This window comes from Pimephales promelas, chromosome 7 (genome assembly GCF_988280905.1).
Source record: "Pimephales promelas chromosome 7, fPimPro1.hap1.1, whole genome shotgun sequence".
NCBI classification, from domain to species: domain Eukaryota; kingdom Metazoa; phylum Chordata; class Actinopteri; order Cypriniformes; family Leuciscidae; genus Pimephales; species Pimephales promelas.
Window position 1 is genome coordinate 12237524 of NC_142775.1, and position 27307 is coordinate 12264830.

The window sequence follows — 27307 nt, forward strand, 5'->3', positions numbered from 1 at the left end:
CTTTATGAAATGAGTGATAATGGGTTATTTGTCTCATAGTGGATGCTTTTTATCCCAAGTAACTTGCTGCCCATTTATTGCAAGGACAGTCCTTTTAGAACTAATTTTATTTTATTTGCCTTGTCGGCAAAATCAGGGGCTTTTAAACTGGGGTCAAACTAGGGGGGTTCAGTTTTTATATATATATATATGGGTGCGATTTGCCGGGGGGGATGCGTGGGATTTCCCCCTTTCTGTTCAATGTATCCCTGCCTCTGCTTAATTATTTTTATCCCCGGTGGGGATAAATTTATCCCCCCCATCAAAGTGATCAGTGATCCTACACTAGTGGTGAGACGGATCAGAAAACTTATCACGGATCTGTGCTTTGATTAAAGTTAATTTTATTTTTAAATGCGCTACTTCGGCTGACTCTCATATACTTGCAGACACGGCGCTATCTGATTGGTTACACCTCACGGATAATAGCCTATCAACACTTGCGAGACGGTTGCTTGTAGAAAGGAAGGCAGCATAGCTATTCAGAATAAACATCACAATCTGATTTTCTGTTTCTATGATGACAAGCAGAGCTAGTGTCCCAGTCACTGAGAATGGCCGAAGTTATACACACGGTGTTTGACTCAACTGAGACTAAAGCAAAGGTTTTTTGATTAGTCACTCACTCTTGAACCTCTGGCGCGAGGGATTTCAATGTTCATTTAATGTAAAGACACGTTTAGGCACGTCTAGAAGTTCTGCGGTGCAAATGAGGTGAATTGACAAACATAGATAATGCATCTGTCTTTTCTATCATTTCACTGGAGCTCAGCATCGCGATGTAACGTTAACATTATAACTTTAACGTAACAGCAGCAGTAAAACTGTTTCTATGATGGTTTAACTTTGCAATCAATCCGTGGTTCAGGAGAGGCTGATATAAATTAGCCTCTACCCTATTAATCTATTGATTTAATTATTGCATGATCACAGTTCATATATGTGTAGGAAGCTATTAGAGTAAAAATATTGCGTTAGGATACTTCATGAGTTAATAAGAATTTATTTCCTGCAAATGATGTTCATGTACTCATGATTTATTTTTATGATTTTTTTTTTCAAATATTTAGGGCTGTCAAAGTGAATATGTTTAACATTTATTATTATTATTTTGACATTTACCAAATTTGATAGTATTACTACTTCATTCTTTTTTCTAGAGACAGATGGTCAGATGTCTTGGCATCAGTAACACTAGATTTTAAAAGAAATGCATAAATTAGTGTAGAAAAAAGATTAGTGTAAAATCTCACACATGCTGTCAATTAAAATGTAATGTTATAACAAATGTATTTATAATAATTATAATAATTTCTCTATAGTATAAAAATATTATATTATTATTATAAAATATTTATATAATAACTAGGGCTCTGAAACGATTAATTGTGATTAATCGCTTCCAAAAATAAAAGTTTGTGTTTACATAATATATGTGGGTGCACTGCATATAATTATTTTATATATATATATAAACACACACACACATGTATATATTTAAGAAATATTTGCTTATACTCTCTCTCTCTCTCTCTCTCTCTCTCTCTCTCTCTATATATATATATATATATATATATATATGAAGAGTTCAGATGCAAAAGCCTCTAAATGCCATTTGAAATTTCCTTCTTTAATGATGATTTTTATCACTTAAATAACAATTAATAGGTAATTATCATTGCCATTTAAGTGAAATTACTGAACTTAAATATACAAGTTTGATAAAAATCATCATTAAAGAAGAAAATTTCAAATGGCATTTAGAGGCTTTTGCATCTGAACTCTTCATATATATATAATTTGTACTGTACATAAATATTTTATATATAAATAACACATTTTTCATAAATATATACATGTATGTATGTGTATTTATATATACAAAATAATTATACATAGTTGACACACATATATTTCAAAATTTTATTTTGGATGTAATTAATCGCGATTAATCGTTTCACAGCCCTAATAATGACAGTTATTTTAGTGAATCCTTTTTAGTACAATTATACTACTTGTCTTTTGCAATGTCCTACTTTTTTTTTTTTTATAAAGTGTCTTGTATGAAAATACAGCTTCATGTAATTTTAAATTGTATCATATTTGGAGGTCCTTTGCATCAAAATGTTTGAAAACTCCTGAGTGTCTGAGTCCTAAAGCGAAACCAGTTGAGAACTGGTTGAAGAAGAGAATGTAGAAGTCTTATTTATTTATTTATTTCAAGCAAAGAGTGTAACGACAGAAAAGATATACAATAATAATAATAACTTCTACACTTATAAGTGTACACTTACAGCCAAGGAATTTATTTTCACGAAAACAGCTATTATTATTATTTTTGTTATCAGAAAAGCAGACAAACTGTCTTTTACTCTTGATTGACCATCCGCGTTATTTTTGTACACATTTGACAGGATCGAAAACCGGTAAAGCGTTTCAGTTGTTGTTTCTCATATACTTCAGTAGCTTGCATCACCTGTTCCAGACTCTCTTTTTTTCTCGTTTCTTGTTGGCACTCTCATTTCTGGGGCTCATCTGGCAGCTGCAGGCGGAGGCGGGGTGGTGGGTGTCAGAGAGGGGAGGGGGACGCTGGGTGGAAATATGAACACAGCGCTGCGCTCTGCTGCTAATCTTGTGCCTTAGAATGCCACCCGTTCTGGAGTTCAGTCTGACCCTCGTGTTGGATCATGATGATAATTACTGCACATATACAGAATCTGAGCACTGATTATCTGCATCACAGCACAGGTACAAAATGTTTGCATGTTTACAAGGGCTTTTGCATTGCAAAGTAGTACGCAACCACCACCATGGATTTTTAATGGTGATACTCATATTGGCCACCCTGCTTTATAGGGATAATTTAATTGAATAATAACAAATAATATGTATCGAAACTTATATCTATGTTTATAAATATATATTTTATCCACATACATGCATACATGTATTTTTGAATGTTTTAGGTATATTAAATATCAGGATCATCATGCACTCTATTTTACTATAATTACTGAAATGTCATCATATCCGATACTACAGAATATTAAGAATAGCCTATTAGACCTGTAAATCCTGCATCTATTCAGCTTCGCGTCGTGCCTTACAACGCCCTTCAGCCGTTACTTATTCATGATACAATACAGCCCCTCGTACCTTATTGCTTACATATATATAAGCTCCATTAGCATCCCCTGGTAAATTAAATGTTTGCCCCCTCAGATTTTTGAGGCAAATGGATCTGAATGCAGCTTCCAGGAAAAATAAATAAATAAAAAATATAAATTAATATATATATATATATATATATATATATATATATATATACAGTAATTATTATTATGTTATTATATATTATTACTTTTTTTTTTTTTTTTTTTTTGCTGCGTTCAGATTCATTTGGCTCAAAAATCTGAGGGGGCAAAACATTTAATTTACCAGGGGATGCTAATGGATAGCTTTCTTTAGCTATCATAGACTCCTTGGAAAATAATTTTCATTTCTCCTTTGCATTAATATGACACTCTTCTCATTATTTAGGATAATTATTTGTTGTTGTTTACATTGCGCTGAGCACAACAGAGCTCTCTCCCTCCCCATCTCTGAGAATAACTCCTTCATGAACTCTCTGAGTACATGATCCCTCTCAGTTTCCTAATATCCCATGTGTTCTCTGAACTCCAGAGTGGGCGTATGGGATCTGCAGAGTAGAATGAGTGAGAGAGAAAGAGGTAGAAAGTGAGAATTAGATGAGGCGTAAATACAGTATGTCCTTCCTTAGCCTCGACTCTCCCCAGGTAGGGCTTTACTGAAATGAATCGGTGCTGTTGTGTGCGTAAGATTTTTAAATGTTTCTGAAAGAAGTCTCTTATGCTCACCAATGCTGTATTTATTTAATTGAAAGTACAGTAAACAATACTATTGTGAAATATTACGATTTATAATTCTTGTTTAATGGAAGATTGGATTGAAGATATATGGATGGATGGATGGATGGATGGATGGATGGAAGATGGATGGATGGATGGATGGATGGATGGATGCTTGGATCGAAGATATACTGTATGGATGGATGGATGGATGGACGGATGCTTAGATGGAAAATGGATGGATGCTTGGATGGAAGATACTGTATATGGATGGATGGATTAATGAAGGATGGATGGATGGATGGATGGATGGATTAATGAAGGATGGATGGATGCTTGGATGGAAGATATATGGATGGATGGATGGATGGATGGATTGATTCATGAAGGATGAATGGATGCTTGGATGGAAGATATATGGATGGATGGATGCTTGGATGGAAGATATATGGATGGATGGATGGATGCTTGGATCGAAGATATATGGATGGATGGATGCTTAGATGGAATATGGATGGATGGATGGATGTTTGGATGGAAGATATATGGATGGATGGATTAATCAAGGATGGCTGGATGGATTAATGAAGGATGGATGGATGCTTGGATGGAAGATATATGGATGGATGGATGCTTAGATGGAAGATATGTGGATGGATGGATGCTTGGATGGAAGATATATGGATGATGGATTAATCAAGGGTGGATGGATGGATGGATTAATGAAGGATGGATGGATGCTTGGATGGAAGATATATTGATGGATGGATTAATGAAGGATGGATGGGTGGATGGATGCTTGGATCGAAGATATATGGATGGATGGATTAATCAAGGATGGATGGATGGATGGATGGATTAATGAAGGATGGATGAATGCTTGGATGGAAGATATATGGATGGATGGATGCTTGGATGGAAGATATATTGATGGATGGATTAATGAAGGATGGATCGATGGATGGATGGAAGGATTAATGAAGGATGGATGGATGCTTGGATGGAAGATATATGGATGGATGGATGCTTGGATGGAAGATATATGGATGATGGATTAATCAAGGGTGGATGGATGGATGGATTAATGAAGGATGGATGGATGCTTAGATGGAAGATATATGGATGGATGGATGCTTGGATGGAAGATATATGGATGATGGATTAATCAAGGGTGGATGGATGGATGGATTAATGAAGGATGGATGGATGCTTAGATGGAAGATATATGGATGGATGGATGCTTGGATGGAAGATATATGGATGATGGATTAATCAAGGGTGGATGGATGGATGGATTAATGAAGGATGGATGGATGCTTAGATGGAAGATATATGGATGGATGGATGCTTGGATGGAAGATATATTGATGGATGGATTAATGAAGGATGGATCGATGGATGGATGGAAGGATTAATGAAGGATGGATGGATGCTTGGATGGAAGATATATGGATGGATGGATGGAAGATATGTTGATGATTGGATGGAAGATAGATAAATAGGCATACAGACAGACTTTGTGGACCAGTGTGGAAGAACTCTTTATTTATTATTTTAGAATTTATTATTGCCTGTTCAATTTCTTTAATTTGCAAGTTTCAATTTCCTCATCCAGTCATTCGAATTCAATTTCCAACGCAATTTCCTGTGGGACATGGCCAATTCAAATTCACCTTGAGTTTAGTCCAAACCTGTTATCCACAGTCGTTACCTTCTATGGTTTAAAATGAGGTATTCTGAGGAGTGGGTGGAAGAGATGTGTCCCCTCAATGTTCAAATTAACACAATGCCCTTTAATTACCTGCAGCTTTAAGTTAAAAACGACAGACATTAGTCATGATGCTGTCAGTAGACACAAATGAGATCATCCAGCCGGGGACAGAGGAGGTTAATGTGCTGTGTCGAAGGAACTCGCTATCAACGCGCTTCAAGCCGCAGTCGCTGTCCTCGGGCTATTGCGGAGTGTGCGTTGGCAGGCTGTAGTCGAAGAAAAGGTGCATTTGTATCAAATGAAGCTCAGTCGCAGGCGTGAGAGAGAGTATTGTGCTGAGTGTTTCTGGTAGGCGGAATGCTTGTCTCATAGCATTAGCTTGGACTTGGTAATTGACATAATGATGCAGCCTTGCGTTTTGTTAAACGCCGATCATGAATACAGTTGCGATGTGAACATGAGTTAAAATGAATGGTTTGTTTTATTGTGTCTCTGCAGGAGAGAGACCGTTGAATCTAAGGGTGACCAACCTGAGGCCGAGCGCATCAGACGGAGACACGCCTCTCGGAAAGCAGCTGGCGAACGAGTTGAAGAGGCATCATCACGCTAATGCAGAGAGCAAGATGTCAGCCGCCACAGGTGTGTGTTGAATGCATAGAGAAGAGTCCTAATGAACTGCTTACATAGGCAATTTTGAGGCATCGTACGCATGCGACTGTAGGCCATATGAAGACTAAGACACCTGAGAAGCGTCAAGTCAGCATCATATGCATCCTTCACAGAGGAGGCAATCTCAGTTTGAAACAGAGCCACACTCACTCTGTCTTCCAGTACATGCTTTTATTGCACAACATTATCCTGCACGCTTAGGACTTTTGCACTCCATGGCTGACTTACCTGGGTCATTCCTGCTGTACCTGTAACTGTTAAAATATGAATATGCTATAGTTATAATTATAATATAAGGAACAATTTCTATAAAAGGGTCATCAGACTTTCAGAAATATGCAGTGATCAGGATGTAACACTTAAAGGGATAGTTCACCCAAAAATTAAAATTCTGTCAGTAATTACTCTCATGCTGTTCCAACCATGTAAGACCCTGTAATTAAGATATTTTTGATGAAATCTGAGAGCTGTCTCACTCCTTCTAGGTAATTTCATTCTGCCGGCCCAAAAAAAAGTTAGTAAAAACATCATTGAAATAGTTCAAGTGACTACAGTGGCTAAAACTTAAGTTTATCAAGCGACGAGAATACTTTTTGTGCAGAAAAAAACACACAAAAATAGCGACTTTATTCAACTATTAATTTTCTTCCGAGTGGGCCTCTGAGTGAGTTCACGAGAGCGCCACGACGCATGCGCGAGAACTGAGAATCACGATCATTTCATGGCAAAGTGTGAAAGGTAAGCCATTCATTTTGTGGCATTGGTAAGGCACTTTTATGTTTTCTCGTTGGTTTCTCGCGATTCGGACATTCAGGAAATGCACACTTTAGAACCATTTTAAACACTACATCGAGACCCGTCATCATCTCAGTTCTCGCGCATGCGTTGTGCTTGAACGTGTTTAACGCGGCCAAATGCGTTCAATGAACAATGAACGCGTTTGTGCGAACGTGAACTGAACGTACTGTATTAATGCCTGATGAACGTTACTGCACTGTAAAAAAAATATTGTTGGTTTAACTTAAAAAATTAAGTAACCTGGTTGCCTTAATTTTAAGTTGATTGAACTGGAAAAAATGAGTTAATACAATGGAGATTGATTTAAAGGTGCCATCTACCATAAAAAATCAAATCATACTCCATATTCCATACCAGATGGGGGCAGTATACCTCCACAAAGTGAGTTGTGCCGAGGCCGCGCTCGCGTGCACTCTCACGTCTTCAAACAACACGAGCGAGCGCTGTTTTGCTCTCTCTCCCTAGTGCATATTAATCAAATCATTTGACACGATAGTAAAAGGTTGGAAGACCGCAGTTTCATGTGGAGCATTTGGAGATTTTTAGAGATTAGAGACTCAATGAAAAACATCTCAACACTAAATTATAAAGGCCGTCTCATAGACGACTGTATAAAATATAAGCCGGTGCATTTCGACAATATGGGAAAATAAAAGCCCAGGCTATTATTTGTAGTTTTACGGTATTCGTTTTGTTCATTACATTTTTATTGTTAATTTGAATTAATTTGACAGAGAGCTCAGCATTCGCTGATGTTGACCAAGCTAGCGCCATTCAGAGCTGCCATTACATTCGCAGCCTGACTGATATGAGTATTCAATGTGCGGCGGCTCGCTGACAGCAACGGCTGCCTGTTTTGAATGAGACGACCCGGTTACTGTGAACGGGGAGCGCTTTATGAACATTCTGTGGCACGCGAGCAGCGCCGGGGACAGTGTGTCTGTAAGAGTGAGCGCTCGTGAGCGGGAGACACACATAACCTGATTTATACGAGGTTGAACTGGCCGTGTGACAAAGCGGGCATAAGATGGACACGAGCGCGAATTCGCGGGCGAATTTAATAACGCGGAGCATTGTTAACTAATTGATCCATATATAAGGCGCTCCGGATTATAAGACGCACTGTCGTTTTTTGAGAAGATTAAAGGCTTTTAAGTATTTCAGTTCGGATGGTGGTATATGTTGCCCGCTCGATACCGCCTCCCATGGCCCAAACTGGTATTACGACACCTGCCGGGCCGGGGCTAGTAATTTAGCATGCTAATTCAGGTTAATATCTCGGCAGCACTATAACTTGTCATTTTTTTATGACATCATCGACCTTATTTCTTCTTATTCTTTTGATGCGTGTAGTTCATTTTTTGGATATTTTAACCTCAATTATTACAGATGGCACCTTTAATCATCAGAAACAAGAAAAAATATTGTGATAACAAATTTTGAAAAAAATTTTACAGTGTGTGAACGCATTCATTCTGGTGTCTGTGAACGCACACTCTCTCAGTTTAACTTCATTCAATAGGGTGCCAGATTTCTATAGAGCCTTCCAGGCGAAAACCCGGCTAAAACACACGTAAATAGGCCTTAATATGTAAAAAAAAAAAAACACCCAATCTGGCAACACCAGCAACCAGTATCGCACCGCGGCCGCCATCGACAAAGCAATGAGCGAGGAGGCGTATAATCATTTAAACGGATTTTATGACGAGGTCGGTGAGGATGGGGAAAAATCTTACATTTCTGTGCAAACTTTGCCCGTCGATAAAATAATTGTTGTCTGTGGTTGTATATGGGCTGTGGCAATAATAGCCTAATAAAAGAAAAAGCTCGCAACATATGGAAAAAAAGAACTATAAATGAACTAGTTCATTTTTTGAACTATGAAATTGTTCTTGAAATTTTCGAAATTTAAATTTTTGAAATTGTTCTTGAAATTGAAATTGATCTTTCCCAACACTGGTCGTGGCGCTCTCGTGAACTCACTCAGAGGCCCACTCGGAAGAAAATTAATAGTTGAATAAAGTCATTATTTTTGTGTGTTTTTTTTTTTCACACAAAACGTATTCTCGTCGCTTGAAACTTAAGTTTTAGCCACTGTAGTCACTTGAACTATTTTAACAATGTTTTTACTAACTTTTCTGGGCCGGCAGAATGAAATTACCTAGAAGCCTATGGAGGAGTGAGACTCCATAAAAAATGTCTTAATTTGTGTTCCTAAGATGAACAAAAGTCTTACAGTGTGGGTAATTGAGGGTGAGTAATTACTGACAATTACTTACTGAGTAATTACTTACTGAAATGAGGGTGAGTAATTACTGACAGAATTTTCATTTTTGGGTGAACTATCCCTTTCAACTGTTCATTATAATTTGAATATTTACAAAGTGACTAGAAAATGAACTAAATTGAACATAAGATGGAAATAAAGAGCAAAAGTACTCGAGGAGAAAGTTTTTTTGTTTTTTAATTTTGTAATGTCATTCATTTAAAACATTTCGATTAGAGACATTTCGATTAGAGAAAGTCAAATGTGAAGAAACACCCGCAATATTATTATTTTATTTTCATAATACATTTTTACATTTTAAAAGCACTAAATTGACAGTTTTTCAAATTCTAGAAGCACTTCGGGACATGGTAAAAATATATAATAAAATTATTATTGTTATTATCTTAATAATTTATTTTATTTTTAATAAATTGTTTTTTCCATTTTGGAAGCACATGGGGACATAGCAAAAATATCAAACCAAATTGTTAATATTATTTAATTTCAGTTTTTATGTCCTATGTTAATTGTGAAAAGCTAACTAATATGATGTGATCTTTAAAATGGTGTCATTTTATCCAATATCATCTCATATGATAACAGGAATGATCCATATTATATTTGTCTAAGCTAATATATGCTTTAATTCATTTAGCAGACACTTTTATCCAAAGTGACTAGCAAATGAGGAACCTTGCGAGCAATTTATGCATCATGAATTTTCAGGTAATCCAGAACGTTTCTCTTGATTTTTCCAGAAAACGGAGACGCATCTTCACGTGCCCTCAACCTCTCTGAGAAGAAGACCATCAAATCAGAGCCAGAGGATTCCAGATAGCAGCCCTGAATGCTTTCGTTCCAAACCTACAATACACGTCGTCTGTCAGTGAATACTAAACAAGCACAACTACAGTAGAGCCTTAACAACCGACGTTGCCTCAAAAATAGAATTTATTTTAGTTTCTCGTCATTTTTGGTTTTGCCAAAGCACCTAGAGTCCTTATTTCCATTCTCTTGAGTAGATTCACACTGTTTGTGCTGTCACTGACTGTACTCGTTCAATTCTCACTAGCTCTAATCACCTGTAATTGCTATCCTATCGGTGCGCACCAAGTCCGCTATTTGTACATACATAGAAAATGTCTGTTTGAAAATGGTTAAATGTTATTTAAATACAGTATGTGTTGTATGTATGTATATATGAATGCATGTATAATTTCACTGAAACGGAGGGACGCCGTGTTTTTAAAGTTGTCAATACGCAGCTGTTGTTGTCGCCTATTTAAGTGAGCCTCCTGGATTGCGTTTCTCTTTAAAGACCCCGTGCATTCGCTTTCAATTCCTGTATTGACTATTTCCTATTATAACAGGAAGTTGGTAGGACACATCAAAGGGTTCATTCCTTTTTTTAAATATCAAGTAGGCTTTGAACCGTGATTTGCTAGTCGACAACAAGTGGTATTATAAGCTGGAGTTATGATATCATTCTAGAGAGCATTTGATTGGAGAAAGCTCTGACCAATCGAAATTAGGGCTGCACGATATCAGAGCCCGTCTAACGGAGAGCCTTGGCACTTCCTATTAGCCCCGTTGTGTATCATCTTGGTTGCAGTTCCATTAGAATTCCACTGGAGGTGATCACGAGCGAGTGCAGAATGAATGGGAGTCTATGGAGCGAAACGGCTAAATGTGTCTCTTTCTCCTGCTTGTCGTTGAATCAACATAGATTTTATTGTTGATTCCGCAAGTTCAATATAGATTATAGGCCAAAAGTCGAATGAACGAGTACTTATGTCCTTTCGATTTCTTACAGGTTAGGCCGTTGTTGGCCGGAACACGCAAGCAATTTTCAGCTGAGTTTATTATCTTAGCCCTCCCTTTTGAATGCAACTTTCAACTTACTTGACAAAAAATTACATCCTGAGAAAAGTGGATTTCTGGGAGTGAAACCCCATAGACTCCCATTCATTCTGCACTCGACCACGAGCGCCCCCGCATGGACAGAGACGTGTTACTGCAGCCAGTCCAGAAAACGGAAGTAACCAGCCAGTGCCAATTCTCTTCAAGTAGACATTCTCTGACGATATATCGAAATAAAGTTGATATTGTAATATGACAATGCAATAGTCCGCAGTGTAAAACGAGCCTCGTTAAATACTAATTTGGCAGCAAACTGCCAAAATAAAAGTCTTAACGTAAAAAAAAATTAAGAAATTAAGATCTAAATATTTTTACACTTGTAAATTTCCATTTTTTTAATTATATTAAAAATTGTGATTTTCAATTTAATATTGAAATATTGTTTTTTTCTAATATCGTGCAGTCCTAATCAATGTTTTTGGATGTTTATCCCAGAGGAGAAGCGCCTTTTTAATGCGTTAAATTGAATTTTGTCAGCGTTCATCAGTACACTAGCATACGATGACCTCAGAGCTAATACGTATGAAAACTCTAATTTTGATCTCATGGGGTCTTTAAGGGAGTTGACAATGCTAGCGAATCTGAGTTTAAAAGTCTCAACTATGGTGCTACGGTTGAATTTACTTGCGTAACACAGGAAAACTGAGGTACACATTGCTATTTAAACACTGAAATCTCGGAGCCAGCCGTTTGTCTTTCTTGAACGAATAGTAATGCCTGATTTATTCCGATATTAAGCACAATATAATATATTTCATCGTACTCTATACATGCCGACAAAATTCTAACATAGACAAGCACGTCTCCCCTCTTGAACGTCATGTAAATAGTTGAAAAACATTCACAACTGACTGGGACTTGAAAACAGGGCGTCAATGCTGCACAATTCCAGTCTTTATCATAATCACGTAATGTATTTGTATTTCTGAATATTTAGTCGTAGAGCAATACCGGGTAGCTGTTGTCACTTAACTCAGTGAACGTGTCTAGGTGTCCCAACCTCAGAGGACATTCACTGTACAGTATTTGTACTCTGTTTCGTAGTGTAGACAGTCTTAGATTCAGCTAACGTGCAGATGTATGTGAAACTGATATGCACTAGTGTTTGATTCTCGAATTTGCATCCTACCGCGCAACATTTCTCGTGTTTCTCAATGGTGATACGTGTTTTTGTAGGACTTGTACCTGTGAAATCATCGGTTCGGCTTCGAGTCGCACTTTTATGTAGATCTAGGGTATCACGTGAGGTGAAGTAGGCACAAGATAATCAGGTTTTCCGCAACTACATGTCTGTAATACACCGGTCAAGCTGTTATGTAATCTGTATTTGTGTCGATGACAAATACCTCTCTGTCGGTGCAAAGAGACCGATTTTTAACGTCCTGATCATACACTTCAGTATTTTAAGGGAATATGTGGAAATATTGTGTGTGCTTTTATTTTTTTAGGGTTACTTTCGGAGACTTATGAGATCTCGAGTATGCAAAATCTTAATTTAAGTGCCATTTTTGAAAGTCGGTGGGTTAGGAGACGTCCTGTGTGATAAAGACAAGTGTTATGTGAATATTTATCCTCATTTTGCCTTGTTTAAGAGCATTCCACGTCACAATTCTTCGCACGTGGTAGTTTATTTTGGGTGTTCGTTTTAGGTGGAATGGAAAATGAGATTTGGGAAGTTGTATGAAAATCTGAGACTTAAAGCCTTGGCAATATCAAGCTCTCTAAGAGCACTGGAACAAAATTTGCTTTGGAAAAAATCTGATTGGACCTCACTGATTACATCGTTACCAATGACCTAGATAGCAAGACATATCTAGACGCCTACCTTTGTTCCTTGCTTGTTACCGTCTTTAAACCACTCACAGAAATGATCAATCTTTCTCTAATCTTTGTACTTGCTTTGTATAATAGACTTATGCATCTTGGACTGTGGGATGAAACTGTGTTGTCAGTAGAACTTGTTCTCATCACTTTTGAGTAGAGAGTACTTTAGGATATGCATACGGTAGTCATGCACATATTGTTTTGTAAACACTAATATATTTAATTTGTTATACAGCACATGAACATTAAACTCTATTTTTTTGACATCTGACTGTGAAGTACTTTTCATTTTCTAAATACTTTTGAAGTGTTTCTCATGCTTTGTTTTAGGACCCAGATTTTATGCTGCACATCATGTGGATTAACATAAAGTTATATCCTTAAAATCAGACAGAATTATTCATTTTAATAATTAAAAATAAATACAATTGTGAATTTATTCATCGTATTGCATTTGGATGTTTTCATTAATATTTCCTGAGACCTGTGACTCATTGAACAGATGCTTAATAAGATTACTGCAAAGTAAATTACCGTATCTAACCTCAGTTTCAGTCTGAATCATTGCACATCTCTGACCACAGCTGTGGACCGGTGGTCTGCATAAACTTGTGCTTTGAACTTTGTGTTAGTAAAAAGTTGCGATATGCGTAGCAAGTAATTACTGGCCATCATCATTTTTTATAATGGCTAAAAAAAGCCAATATTTATTATGACTATTCTCCACATTTTAGAATAACCGTAAAATCATCAAACTATGACACTAGATGCAAGTTTGACTTCATTTTATTTTCAAAAAACATCAATCAAAACCATCTTATATTAATTCTCCAACTAACTTCTAGGATGCTCTTTGAATTTGTTGTTTTGATTGTTTATTTATATTGCCAGATATCATTTTAATTGAGCTTTTAGTAAGGTTTATGTACTTTTGTCCTTTTTATAGATTTTTGTTTTTTTTCCAATTTCTATTTAGATTTACATTTATTCATTAGGCTGATTTATTTTATTTATTTATTTTACTTTTATTCGTTTAGCTGATTTTATTTAGGCTATATTATTGATTTAGTTTATAATTGTACATTTATTCATTTAGCTGATTTATTTTAAAAGATTTATTTTATTTGAGAGCATTAGTAACTTATTTTAGTTAAGTTATTTAAGTTTAAGTTTTTCATCTAATGTTTGTTTTATTTCAGTTAGCGAAAACAATTTAATGAATAGCTGTTTTGGATTTTTCTTTCACTATTTGGTCTAACGCCTCCATTAAAAAAAAGAAAAACATTTTCGTTATGTATTAAGAAATCCATATAGGCACTATACCAAAACGAATTGTAGCCAAACTTTTGGTGTAGGCTACTATTTGCAAACACACACACACAAATAAACTAAAATACGTAGGCCTAATATTTAGAGTAAAATAAAGTGTACAAATGACTAAATCAAATGTATAACCGGTTATTTTACTATAACTGTTGTCGTTTAGGCCTATCTGATGACATGCGCTCAGATAGATAGTGAGGGCAGCGTGTGGGTCGATGCGTTTTCACCTCTATTCATTTGCATCTACATCATATTAACACATTTTGAAACTGCAGAATGACTCACACACACTCACTGTTGTGCTTCCACCCTTTGTTGTGCGTACGCACTGTCTCTGTATGCGTCCAAACTCAGCGCTGATAACCACCTCACTGCCCGCCCACAGTAAGCCCGGAATGATGCCTCTCCGCGCGGATGTCAGACCGGCTACGGCGCCTCGCCTGATAAGGCGTAGGCTTATTCAAGTCATTGTGAACGATTGGATAGAAAAAATAAACATTTTGCCCTGGTAGGCTATATAAAATAAACAGTCATTTAATGTGTGCACACTAATGAATCTGCAAAGGCAGTTCCTGTCTATATACTGTGTCCCCACAGAAATATTAGAGCTGGAGCCTGAATAGCGTTAAATTATCAAAAAGTGTAGCCTAACGCAAACAGCTGGAATGTGTTTTCTTTCATGGGAATCAAAGCAAACCCTTCAAAGGGCAACTTATAGTGCCCCCTAGTGCATGTTGGAAATATGGACTTTCCTTTTTATTAATTAAGGATTTTGATTTTATATCATATTTGGAGACACACACACATTACCTATGAGAAAACATTAGTATTATTATTTTGCATTGTCTGTTTCTTTTATTTCTCTCTCTCTCTCTCTCTCTCTCTCTCTCTCTCTCTCTCTCTCTCTCTCTCTCTCTCTCTCTCTCTCTCTCTCTCTTTCTCTCTCTCCTTGAGTCTGGCATGTTGATTTATTTTTTTCAAATAAAAATCAAGGGAGCACCCACACTAGCTACAGAGAGCACTCCCAGGGGTGCCTAAGGAGGGTGGGGGGTGGGGAGGGCACCCCAGATGGATGGATTTTCCTGTTCTTAATAAGGGCAACAAATTATCACATTTTTCGGAAAACATTGCAAGAACCTGAGAGGTTTGAGGATCCGCCAGACCAGGATGGGCTACATAAGAGGAAGAAACCCAGATAGCAAACTGACATTGAATCAACGTGGAAATATGACATCGAAACAACGTTGATCTGACATTGTTTTGCTCATCGAATTAACGTTGAACCAACGTCAGATGCGTCATTCTTTCAAAACTAACGGAAAATCAACTTGAAATCAACGCGTTGTTTCAACGTTATGAAAGCAAACCAATTTTCGATTTCATTTAGCTTTGAAGAATGCCGCGTCTAACGTTGGTTCAACGTTAATTCGATGAGCAAATCAACGTTGTTTCAATGTCATGAGAGACGTTGTTTCCACGTTGGTTTCAATGTCAGTTTGCTGTCTGGGAAGTGGAGCGTAGGGGGAGCAGGGCCCGGAGTCAGCCCATAGTGTCCAGAACCTCCAAGCTCCACATGCAGATGATCTAACATATCTGGGTCTTGTGGCCTGCCACAAACAAAGAGGCTGAGTTGAGCCAGTTTGATGAGGACATTGATGCTGCCCTCGAAGCATCAACAAGGGAGTAAGTGAATCCGCGACCCCGGTTTATGTTCACCCTGATCATCAGGCATCAAAAAATCAAAAGCTATTGACAACGCAGCTAGGCCGAATCGCCACAAGGTCAAGATCAACCAGCTCAGGAAAGAGCTGAAGACTCTAAAACAGTGGTTCTCAACTCCAGTCCTCGGGACCCACTGCTCTGCATATTCTGTATGTCTCCCTTATTTAACTAACCTGATTCAGATCCTCAGCTCTTTAGGACCATGGTTAGGACAGACTATATGAACTGAACTGAGTGTGTCAGATAAGTGAGACACAAAATGTGCAGAGCAGTAGGTCCCGAGGACTGGAGTTGAGAACCACTGCTCTAAAACACATAAAGGAAAGCGGGAGAGGAGGACAGACAAGCCCTTACAGAGCTGTGAGACATCCTAAGACAGAAGCTCATCTCGCTCTGACACACTGAGTGGCACAGGAGAAGGGACCCCAAGAGTACTGCCTATATTGCAAATCACTTTGGATTCACAAAAGAGCACTTCGGGCTGAAGCAGACTGGAACCCTTGAATTCCTGGAAGAAGAACATCTCAGTGACACACAGTACAGCAATAGTAGGAGGGAGGAAGACCTGGCCAACTGCAAAGAGTTAATTACAGACTTGACATCAAGAAGCCCACCCTGCCAGAATTCAGGGATACAGTCAGAACAGCATGGACTAGCTCAGCTCCAGAGCCAAGTGGAGTGGCATACAAAGTGTATAAGCATTGCCCGAGACTCCTGGAGTGGCTGTGGAGACTCATCAGGGTAGTATGGCAAAGGGGGAGGGTGAGCAGTGGAGACATGCAGAAGATGTCTAGAGACCGGAGGAGGAGGTTGGGACACTCTCTCTGCTCAGTTTGGAAGGAAGGCAAAGTCATTTTTTGAGATCTTGCTAACCGTCTGACAGCATATCTCCTGAGGAATTCCTACATGGCTGGAAAGGCTCATTACATGGGTGAGAATAGGTTTCAAGCCAAATTCAAGGCATGGATTTATCAGCATGCTATACTGCCAAGACTTTTCTGGCCACGGCTGGTAGAGGACTTCAAGCAGAACGTCAGCCAGTTCCTTCGCAGGTGGCTGTGTCTACCAAACAGCCTGACCAGTTTTGCCCTTTATGGGCACACCAGCAAGCGGCAGCTTCCTTTCAACCAACACCACTCTCCCCTGCAGGCACCACAGTCAGAATTGGGAAGAAGAGGCAGGCGCAGGAGGCAGTTGAGCAGGCAGAAGCCAGGCTGAGACACGGCATGTTGGTAGCCTCTGCGGCAGCTGGACGAGCCGGGATTGGTAACTACACATGACTATGCTACGACAAAGCCCGGGGGAAAGAGACGTCAGCTGATCCAAGGAGAGGTCCGTGCAGAAGTGGAAGAGGAACGCGAATGCCGGAGTAGCTAACAGTAGTAACAATAGCTAATGCAAGCAGGGAGCTTGGACTAATTGGGACCATACAATTGCACATAAGTTCACCTTGGCAGAACTTTGGAAGACAGGACCAGCTGGACTCAAGTTTCTGATCCATTCAGTGTACAGTTTGCTTCCAATCCCAGCCAACCTGCATTGCTGGGGTTTAGCTAATACCCCAGCATGACCTCTGTGCCTGGCACAGGTGGCACCATGACCAGGTTCTGAAGGCAGTAGCTGACACCATCTGTATCGCAATCAAACACCATCTCCCAATAAGGCACAACATCACCTTTGTCAGGGTGGGAGAGAAACCTCAGCTGGAGCCTTTGCTCGTGATTGGCAGCTGAAGGTTGGCCTGGAGAAGCAGCTGAAATTATCCAGAAAACATTGCAAGGATGACACTCAGGACACTCAGTTTCAAGTGGTCATGTTGGAACTTGCTGTCCCTTGGGAAGTCCAGATAAAGGAGGCCCGCCAGCGCTAGAAGGCCAAGTATCTCGAACTGGCAGAGGAATGTAGAAGGCATGGGTGGAGGGCCCACTGCGAGTTCATTGAGGTGGGCTGCAGGGGGTTTGCTTCTTGGTATTCGAGGGTTGCAGGAAATAAGAGTCACCAAGAACATCATAGAAGTTTTAATGTGGCTGTGGATCAAGAGGGGAATGATCACCCCCAGATGGGTCACCCAGGAGAGGGTGTCTGATGATCTAAGACTGGAAAGACCTAGGGTTCATCACTGATGATGTGTTCAAGTTGAGGCATTGGGTGTTTTAGAAACCAGCTTTTTCAATTCATTTAGTACACCAAAACATATTTCACATTTCAAGTTTTTTCATCTGTTTTTATTTATTTGTTTATTATATTATATTATTTATACACAGAAATTTAATTTGTGAAAACTACGAATTTAATAATCATCTTACTAAGACACATTATTGGGAGATATAAAGTGACAAGTGATATTAAGCATTGTATTTAGATCTCATTGATTTGCATTAGTAGCTATCAGAATTTCATCTTGGCTAAATAAACATCAGAAACTACTCAAAATGCATTTTTTTTCCTTTTTTTTTTCCTCAGTTTGGTCATCTATATAAAACAGTTTTTTTCCTGGGCATTATCTCCATATTCTCTCTATAATAGTTTCAAATATTTAGTTGTTTAATTAATTTATTTTGTCTAGCTATTTCATATGGCAGGCTTTACCTCTGAGTCACTGTCAAACTAATTTTATTCAAGAGGTATTTTACATGCACCACATGCTGCAAATACTTTTCAGAAATGTTCCATAATACCAAGAGTCGCTCTCTGGGTAGTCCATCGTCATCCGATGATAAATTCTCCTATAACTTGTGGGTTCTTTGATGACTGTATAGTCCGATGCGGGATGCACACTGTCTTTCACAGACAGGGCATATGAAAGTTTCTCCTGATGATCTTAAGGGAGCAGGAACAAGCTTGGCCTGCTTTCTCTGATGTCTTTTATTCAGGCATTGTTCAGATCTCCTGTCTTCATAGCTTTGTACTCCATTTTGGCAAAGATGCTGCCAGAGCTTGCGATTCACGGCACTAGTTTCCAGGAATGTGGGCCTTATCACACACTTCTTAAGAAAGCCTAGCTGGTCTTTCAGCCTCTTTTTTGGCCTCCTGCAAATCGGGAGCCAAGATGTAATTGACCGTACATTATCTTACGTGGAAGGCGCCTTGGCGGCATTCTCACAACATGACCAAGCCATCTCAGTTGGTAGAGCATCAAAGTTGCTTCTATACTCCAACAATGAGTTTTTTTCAGGATCTCAATGTTTGGAACTCAATCTTGCCAAGTCACTTTGGAAAGATTCCAACATTTTCACATGTCGAGCCTAGATGGTCCATGTTTTACAACCATACAGGAGGGTGGTAAGTCCCGATATACAGGAATCTTTGTGTGTAGATGTAAGTCCCAAATGAAGCAGCGGCCTGCTTGATCCTGTGTTGAATATCTTGATCCATAATACAATCATTAGATAAATAACTGCCAAGATATTTGGAGTGTGGCACTGTGACAAGTAGGGAATCATGCAGAGATGGGACCAAGTCACACATGTGCAAGTCTCAAGTAAGTCTCAAGTCTTAACCGTCAAGTCTCAAGTAAGTCCCAAGTATTTTTTTGGGGGGCAAGTCAAGTCAAGTCAAGTCACAGGCTATGTCAAGTCAAGTCAAGTCAAGTCTTGTAGTAGGTCAAGTCAAGTGCAAGTCAAGTCACCTTATTATTGTAATTTTACATGCAGAATCTGATCTTAATAAAGTGAAAAGACAAGATAAGTATTTGCCAGTAAATTACAATAATTTGGATTTGCATTGTAAATACTCATGTTCAGTAAAATACATCATGGAATCAAACTAAATTGTAACTTAATAAAATTATTTATTTTTCACTTCTGCCAATAGTGTGTTTGAAATGTTTTAAATTTTCAGCAATTTGAAATGTTTTAAATGTTTTAAATGTATCAGCAATGGCGGGGTAACATCACTTGTTGATGTTCAAACAAAACAGAGAGCAAGCTGGCTACTCCCTCCCATGCAATTGAAACTCTTCTAAACGTGCATCTATGGGCATCAGTTTGGTTTGAAATGGACAGAGGCGCATTCGGAAGTGCATTTGGGTACAATGACGCATTAATTTACTAGCTTACTAATTTAAAGAAATAAAAATGTATACAACAATGAGATGATGTCCTGACTTGTTTTATGAAAAAAGCCTTAAGTTTTCAAAAAGCATTAGACATTACTCACTTACTCCCAGTAATTACACCCAGTCAAGTTTGATAAAAATAAATTTTTAGTTTATTTTTATTATTTAAAATGCATTTAAGAAAATATATTAATATAAACCTGATTTATTGTTGACTGGTGTGTGTTTAAAATTTGTGTTCAGAATAAAATGGAACTGTTCAAGCAAGTTGTAGAAATCCTCCCTCCGGAACGTTATTGGTTGCTACAAAGGCAAAGTGCAGTAACTAACTACACAAACAAAGAAACAGAGAGAAAAAGGTCTTTAAAGTTTTTATACCAGCCAGTAAAACATGTTATGGGTAGATTATGTGGTAATGCATCTCCGAAATGGGACATAATTTAACCCAGATATTTTTTCACAAGACAGAACACATGTCATAAAGCCCATTACAAGTCTTAACTCATTTTTGACCAAATGTGTAGTTACTGCGCTTTGCCTTTGTAGGGCAGTATTGCTTAGGGGTTCCTACAGGAAAACTGAACTCCCTGAGCTTCTTCCTGTATTCGCGAAGTTGACTGTGTGTATAAAATATCTTCTTATTAAACTGTATGGACACTGACAAAGTTCTCAATGCTTCGTTTTGAATGTAGGGACACTTATTATGTTAGCGTGGGGCTATTTTGAGCCTTGTGGTAATAACAAGCGATTTTTATTTGTCATTACTCTATGCCCTATATACTAGCGTTATAGGCTAAACTGTTTTTATAGATAAAACTATTTACATTCGGCAATCATGAAAACAAATCTCAGATAATGGTTGACTAGGAAATGTGTAATTTTGCGCCGGAGTTCTCCTTTAACTTACATTAGCTAGCTAACTACGAACGAGCTAACCAGATAACATTAACAAATTGACAAGCACTTACTGGGCAGAATGGCTCTTCAAATGACGGACGAAATTGGAGGTTGTCGTCTGGCTGTCCGCGATCTTAACGTTGCATGTCTTGCAAAGCGCTATTCTTTTGCCATCTTGTTTTGAGAAATTCTTGAAGCCGAAAGCAACGACCCTCGGTATCCCTCCGGCTGACATGTTGATGTGATCTGATGTAAGTGGGCGTGGTGTGCGGGCATGACTGATGATCTCGTGATCCAGTCATGACAGCGCTATTCTCAGCCTGCGCTCCAGCTGGATCAACTTTATTTTTTTTTTACATAATTTATATATTTTATATTCAAACTGAAAACATGATGTGATTAACAGTCAAGTCATTCAAGTCATCGTGTCTCAAGTCAAGTCAAGTCCCGAGTCTTTAACTCCCAAGTCCGAGTCAAGTCTCAAGTATTTTATTTTTTGTCAAGTCAAGTCACAAGTCATAAAAATAGCGACTCGAGTCGACTCGAGTCCAAGTCACCAAGTCACAAGTCCCCATGTCTGGAATCATGAATAGTGAATGCCGGAGGTTTTTGCAGGGGATCCAGTGTCCAACTCCATTGGCAGAGGACTTCTGTTTTCTTGAGATTCACATCTAAGCCCATCCTGCTGTATGCTCTAACAGCAGCATTAAGAGTGGTCTGCAAACCTTCTGTAGTGTGTGAAACCAAGGCACAATCATCCTCATACTGCAATTCCAGCACAAAATCCAACTAAAGCTTAGTGACTGCCTGGAAACTGTTAAAGAGGTTAACGTTCAGTCTATAAGCCACAGCAACGCCACTTTGTAACACACAGCAAGAAGATAAACACGACAGGTGCAAAAACACAACCCTGTCTTACTCCAGAACATACTGCAAAGTGTGGCGATTCTAATCCACCCAATGTTACTTTGGCTGTCATCACGTCATGAAACTGCCACAAGATTGTGGTAAACTTTACAGAGCATCCAAATTGCAAGAGCACTTTCCATTAGAGGTCACAATGTACAGTATCAAAAGCCTTGGAAATACTTTTCAGAAATGTTCCATAAAACCAAGAGTACTGTATTGAGAATGAGGAGTCACGTGCCTATTTGGGCGGGGTCTGAGCCGGGAGTCCATGATGGTAGGAGACGCTATCGGTTACCAGGGGCAACGCCTTTAGAACCCATAGACGCCACTAAACATTATTATTTTGGCAGGACAGAGACGGATCTAAGAATACGACAAAAAAAGGAAGAAAGTAAAGCAATGCAAAAAGATAAGGCGAAAGAAAAGGGACCTTACAGGAACAAACTCACACAAAGTGCAAAACAGCTGTATTTGGAGAAGCAGCATCAATATATTTGTTCTTTTGCACTACAGTATTATTAATTTATTTTATTATTATTACTTATGTTGTCCATGAAACTTATGTTGTCCAAATAGCCTATATATTTCAGTTCTCAATAAATATTGTTAAGCCATATCAAGTTGTTTCAAACATTTATTTCAATGAAATAAAAAAAAGTAATGAACAAGGCACTCAAACAACACTTTTGCATATGTTCGTTAAGGCACAGCAAACAGTGAAAATCGTATACTAAAGGCATCAGCAAACCTAGCAATCCGGTGTCTCCTCGATAGATCAGACTCTCCCTGCTGTGTCAATTTCGGTAACCCCAAAAACTTAATTCCATTGTTCCTATGTTTATCGTGTGAGTTACTGGAGGACTTTTTAACGCAGCAGTTACTTCCAGGCATGGTAAAACAGTGCGGTATTGCGAGAAACTCCTCTACTACCGAGCTAAAAACACACGGAATCTGTTTTGCCGTGGGAATCCTACCAACATGGCGGAAAGGGGAGGGGCACTGTAAAATGACGTCAACTCCTCATTCTCAATACCACTGGTGGTATTAGCATGTGAAGAGTTCAGATGCAAAAGCCTCTAAATGCCATTTGAAATTTTCTTCTTTAATGATGATTTTTATCAAACTTGTATATTTAAGTTCAGTAATTTCACTTAAATAACAATTAATAGGTAATTATCATTGCCATTTAAGTGAAATCACTTAACTTAAATATACAAGCTTGATAAAAAATTATCATTCTAGAAGAAAATTTCAAATGGCACTTAGAGGCTTTTGCACGTGAACTCTTCATGTGGTACCATCACTAGCCTACTACAGGCTAGTTTGTTGTTGTTGTTGTAAGAGATATATTGCTGTTTATAACTAGAGGAAAACTGATCAAGAATAAATAAAAAAATAAGACAGTCGAACTGAAATGTTTGCTCTTGTTATGTTTTGGCAATTGGCTTTATTTTTACTATACCTGAATTTAAGCCAGCTCCTTGTTACCTGTCTGCTGATAAATTCAGGTGTCTGATTATTGTTACCGTGACTACTGAGGTCAGGCACACCTGAATTAATCAATTTCTCCAATAATGGCAGACAGGAAAGGAGCTGGCTTAAGTTCAGGAAGTAGTGCAGCTTCTCCACAAGATGGCAGCATCAGACTCTATTCGTCACGTGTTCTCTAATGGATTATTTTCTTTTGAAGCCAAGCGTGAAATCGTGACCTTGTGTAATTACCTCACCCTGACAGTAGAAGGCGTAAAACCCTACATTTTCCTTTGGTTTAGGCCTTGTAAAAGTTTAGAAGTTTCTAGAATGGGTAGGCCTGAATGAGTCATATTATATTGTTTTCCTCAAGGACAAACTCACACAGAAAATAAAATTGTTCTGAACTGGAACGGATAAGCTTTTTTTTTTTTTTGGATACTCAAGAGATTAATCACATATAGTATATGATTATCTTTATAAATATCTTATATCTTGCTGGATTGTAGTAGAGCACAACAACAGTGACTGTCCACTTTTTCAGTGGCCTCAGTTACAGATGTAGTTTTCCCACTCCCAAGAAAAAATTATCCTATGAGGAAACTACTTGTTCTATGAAGCATTACTCTACAGATGACTATTGACAACTAGTAATAAATTGTAGGTATAGAATTCTCTTTAATGTTTATTGCAAAATATTCAGATATATTAAAATATATAAGTTGTTTAGACTGACACACCATCATTCCCAATGCTTCATGGGATTGGTGCATCGGGTGTGATGCACAAGAACACAACTGAGCTATTTCAACTACAGCCTAATGTTTACCAACATAAAGACAGGGCCTTGAACTGTCATTGAATGGTTGCACAACCCCACAGCAACACCTGAACTGATCCCCAGAATCCAGATATTTTTTCTCTTTGTGTTTTACATATGGAAACATCAGTCGTGATTGGTTTCTCTTGAGCTCCATGCATGCAGACCTGAGCTCTTTATTTTACAGCCATTAGAGATAAACAGCTTTCTCTAAATAAAGCATGCCACAATCAAATTTTGTTGTTAGCAAGCTTTTCGCCCAGTTACATATTAACATTTTCTTGCATCAGATTATCTACAGGTAATAATTTTGCATCATTAAGCATGACTATTTGTTTATTTTAACATTATAACAGATTTTATGTCTAATTGAATTGCACTTGGTCTTATAAAATGGATGACTCCTCAGTTGATGGCATGAATTTTTACATAGGGCTTACATTTAATTTGACTATATGCATATATGTCAGCTATAATGTTTCTTTGAACAGTACTGCTTTAAATAGATAACAACTCTAATCTCCCTATGTAATATAAATAGCATATATAATGCATAGTTCTATAAAATATCTGGTAAATATAGGTAGCCTACATAGTTTTGTTATTGCAAAGTAAAACTAAAAACTAAAACAAGTGTTTGTAATTAAAATAAAGTTCGATTAAAAAACAACTTTGACTTAAAAAACTTGTTGCATTGACAATTAGACCTATCTATAATAAACTAATTGAACCAATTGAAAACAATTGAATTGAAGTATACCTAAACTAATACTGTTTTTTTATAAGCAATATTATTATTTTTTAATTATTTAATTTATTGCTGAGTCTGCACACTCATATGAATTTACATAAATTTAGTGTTTAGAATTTAGTGTTCAGTTATCTTTTACTCTATCTGAGGCGTCCTCCAGACGGCAACAGTTCAAACATGTGGTGACCAGATTACTGTGTTAGTTTATGCTAAATAGGTAAATGTGCAAACACTTAATAATGCACAACAATAATGAGCATTCATTCAATTTCTTATATACTCAAAAAGCAACATTACAAAGTCAAAGACAAAACATACAACGCGGGTCATACAGTGAGTCATTGCAGGATGTGATGCATAGCAATCAAAAATGAAACATGTTTTTTTCAGCCAATGATGTGAGAGGATACTTGCATACATTAGCACGTCACCCAATAGCACGTTAGCTGGGCGTGTACGTAAACGCATTGCTCGGTGTTCGTCACTAAAAAGCCCTTGGCTCAGTCAGTACTTGATATAGGTGCGTAAAGTGAAGAATTTGACTGTGCTGTTGATTCTAGAACTACAAGTTGCCCTCTAGTATTTTTCAAAATAAGGACATTAAACTGATTTAGCTCGACAAGACTGAGATGTTACAGTTTAGGGCTTCAATTGTGCTCAAGGAGTTGATTCAAACCAGCCCTAAGCGTTCGTTCTCTGACATTATAAGGCACAAAAAGACTTCACCAAACGCGTACTGCTTCAGCGCTGCATATCGGGATGACAGAATTTTTAAATTAAAGATTGTCTACAATGGAAGACCTTTTATTCAGCCTTTAGCTGGGAGAAGATTTCTGTGTACAAAGACCGATGGTGCGATTGAACCCACAGAGCCAGTGAAGAAAGATGAGACCGTCCAGGAAGCGACGGCAGATAAGTACGAAATATATATTTGTCATTTGGTTGTGACGCATATGATATTCAAGGTTATTGATCAGAAGTATATGGCATGTGTTCAGCACACGCGTCAAAATATTCCCGAATGGCTGACAACGTGGCGCTGTGTGTACAGTTACACTTTTACAGCAAGTGGGTGGAGAACATGTGTAGTCTAATATTGATATTTGAATTTGGTTTAGGTCGGTATACAGTGTTTCTTTCTGGCAATGTGGCACCCCCTGAAGAACAGTAGCCTATGTGAAGAACAGTCCTACGTCTTGATGTGACATTTTGACGTTTTTGAAAGAATGTTTTTAAGTGAGTGAATCGATCTCGTTCACCTCCATGCAGTGACTCGCATTTTCCGTTCACAGAAGTGGTTACTTTTTGAATCGCGTGACTCCTGTTCCGTTGTCATGACAATTCGGGTCCTCCCCAAACATGACAAACCCAAACTCCCTTGAAATCGGGTGTCCCCAAACTGTCAGTTAACTATTATCCTAAGAACGATATTAAAGGGTTAGTTCACCCAAAAATGAAAGTTCTGTCAGTATTTACTCAACCTCATGTTGTTCCAAACCTCTATGTGTTTATTTGTTCTGCTGAACACAAAGGAAGATATTTGGAAGAATGTTTTAATCAAACAGATCTCATTCCCCATTGACTACCATAGTAGGAAAAAATACATACTATGGTAGTCAATGGGGAATGAGATCTGTTTGATTAAAACATTCTTCCAAATATCTTCCTTTGTGTTCAGCAGAACAAACACATAGAGGTTTGGAACAACATGACGGAGGGTTTTAATGTTCCACTGTGTTTAGATTCGTCGCAGCTAGGTTACTATAAGCAATAGCGACTGAAAGAGAGCTGATCATGTTGGAGTTGGAGCTTATTGAGGTGGAAAAACAGTTAATTTTTGTGAAATTACAAAAACTGAAAGGCAGAAATGAGAGAAGACGTCGGAGGAGATAGTACGTGTGGAAATGCGTGAGGTACGTGCAGAAATGCGTAGGAGGAAATGCGATGCTACCAAGCCGACCAATCACCGGTCTTGCGGTCCGCGTCGTGTAGTTACATTTTCGATGAGGTGCGCGTCAGGCTACGGCGAAGGGTACGCGATATGGGACTCGTCTGTGCGTATGCTACGGCGTACCTACCGCGCGCACCCTACGCAGAAGTATAAATTGGCCTTTAGGCTGTAAAAGAGCATTTCATTGGTTGAACGCACTGAACGAATATGCCGTTAGTTTTTAAATGAACAGCAACGTCTGAAATCACATAAGTTAGGCCTAACATTACTCTCTTGAGTAACGTAACATTAGGTACTTATTTCGAGTA

General features: G+C 38.2%; 2 protein-coding genes across 7 annotated transcripts in view; both read left to right on the forward strand.

The window, feature by feature from the left end:
* nab1b (NGFI-A binding protein 1b (EGR1 binding protein 1)) overlaps window positions 1-13370 on the forward strand; it is a 50137-nt gene extending 36767 nt beyond the window's left edge. For both annotated transcript variants that reach the window (XM_089133066.1, XM_039669899.2), the window contains exons 7-8: window positions 6118-6258; window positions 10114-13370. In XM_089133066.1, coding sequence (XP_088989192.1) covers window positions 6118-6258; window positions 10114-10193 — 221 coding nt within the window. In that variant the 3' untranslated portion in view covers window positions 10194-13370. The remainder of the gene's footprint in view (window positions 1-6117; window positions 6259-10113) is intronic.
* Window positions 13371-25527: 12157 nt separating this feature from the next.
* The window catches only part of glsb (glutaminase b), a 67959-nt gene continuing 66179 nt past the window's right edge, over window positions 25528-27307 (forward strand). For 3 of the 5 annotated variants that reach the window (XR_016169260.1, XM_039669254.2, XM_039669255.2), the window contains exon 1: window positions 25528-25964. Coding sequence is in view for 4 of the 5 variants with exons in the window: in XM_039669254.2 (XP_039525188.1) it covers window positions 25678-25964 (287 nt within the window). In the remaining variant the exon portion in view is untranslated. The remainder of the gene's footprint in view (window positions 25965-27307) is intronic. The other 2 variants (XM_039669251.2, XM_039669252.2) reach the window with 1 other exon arrangement.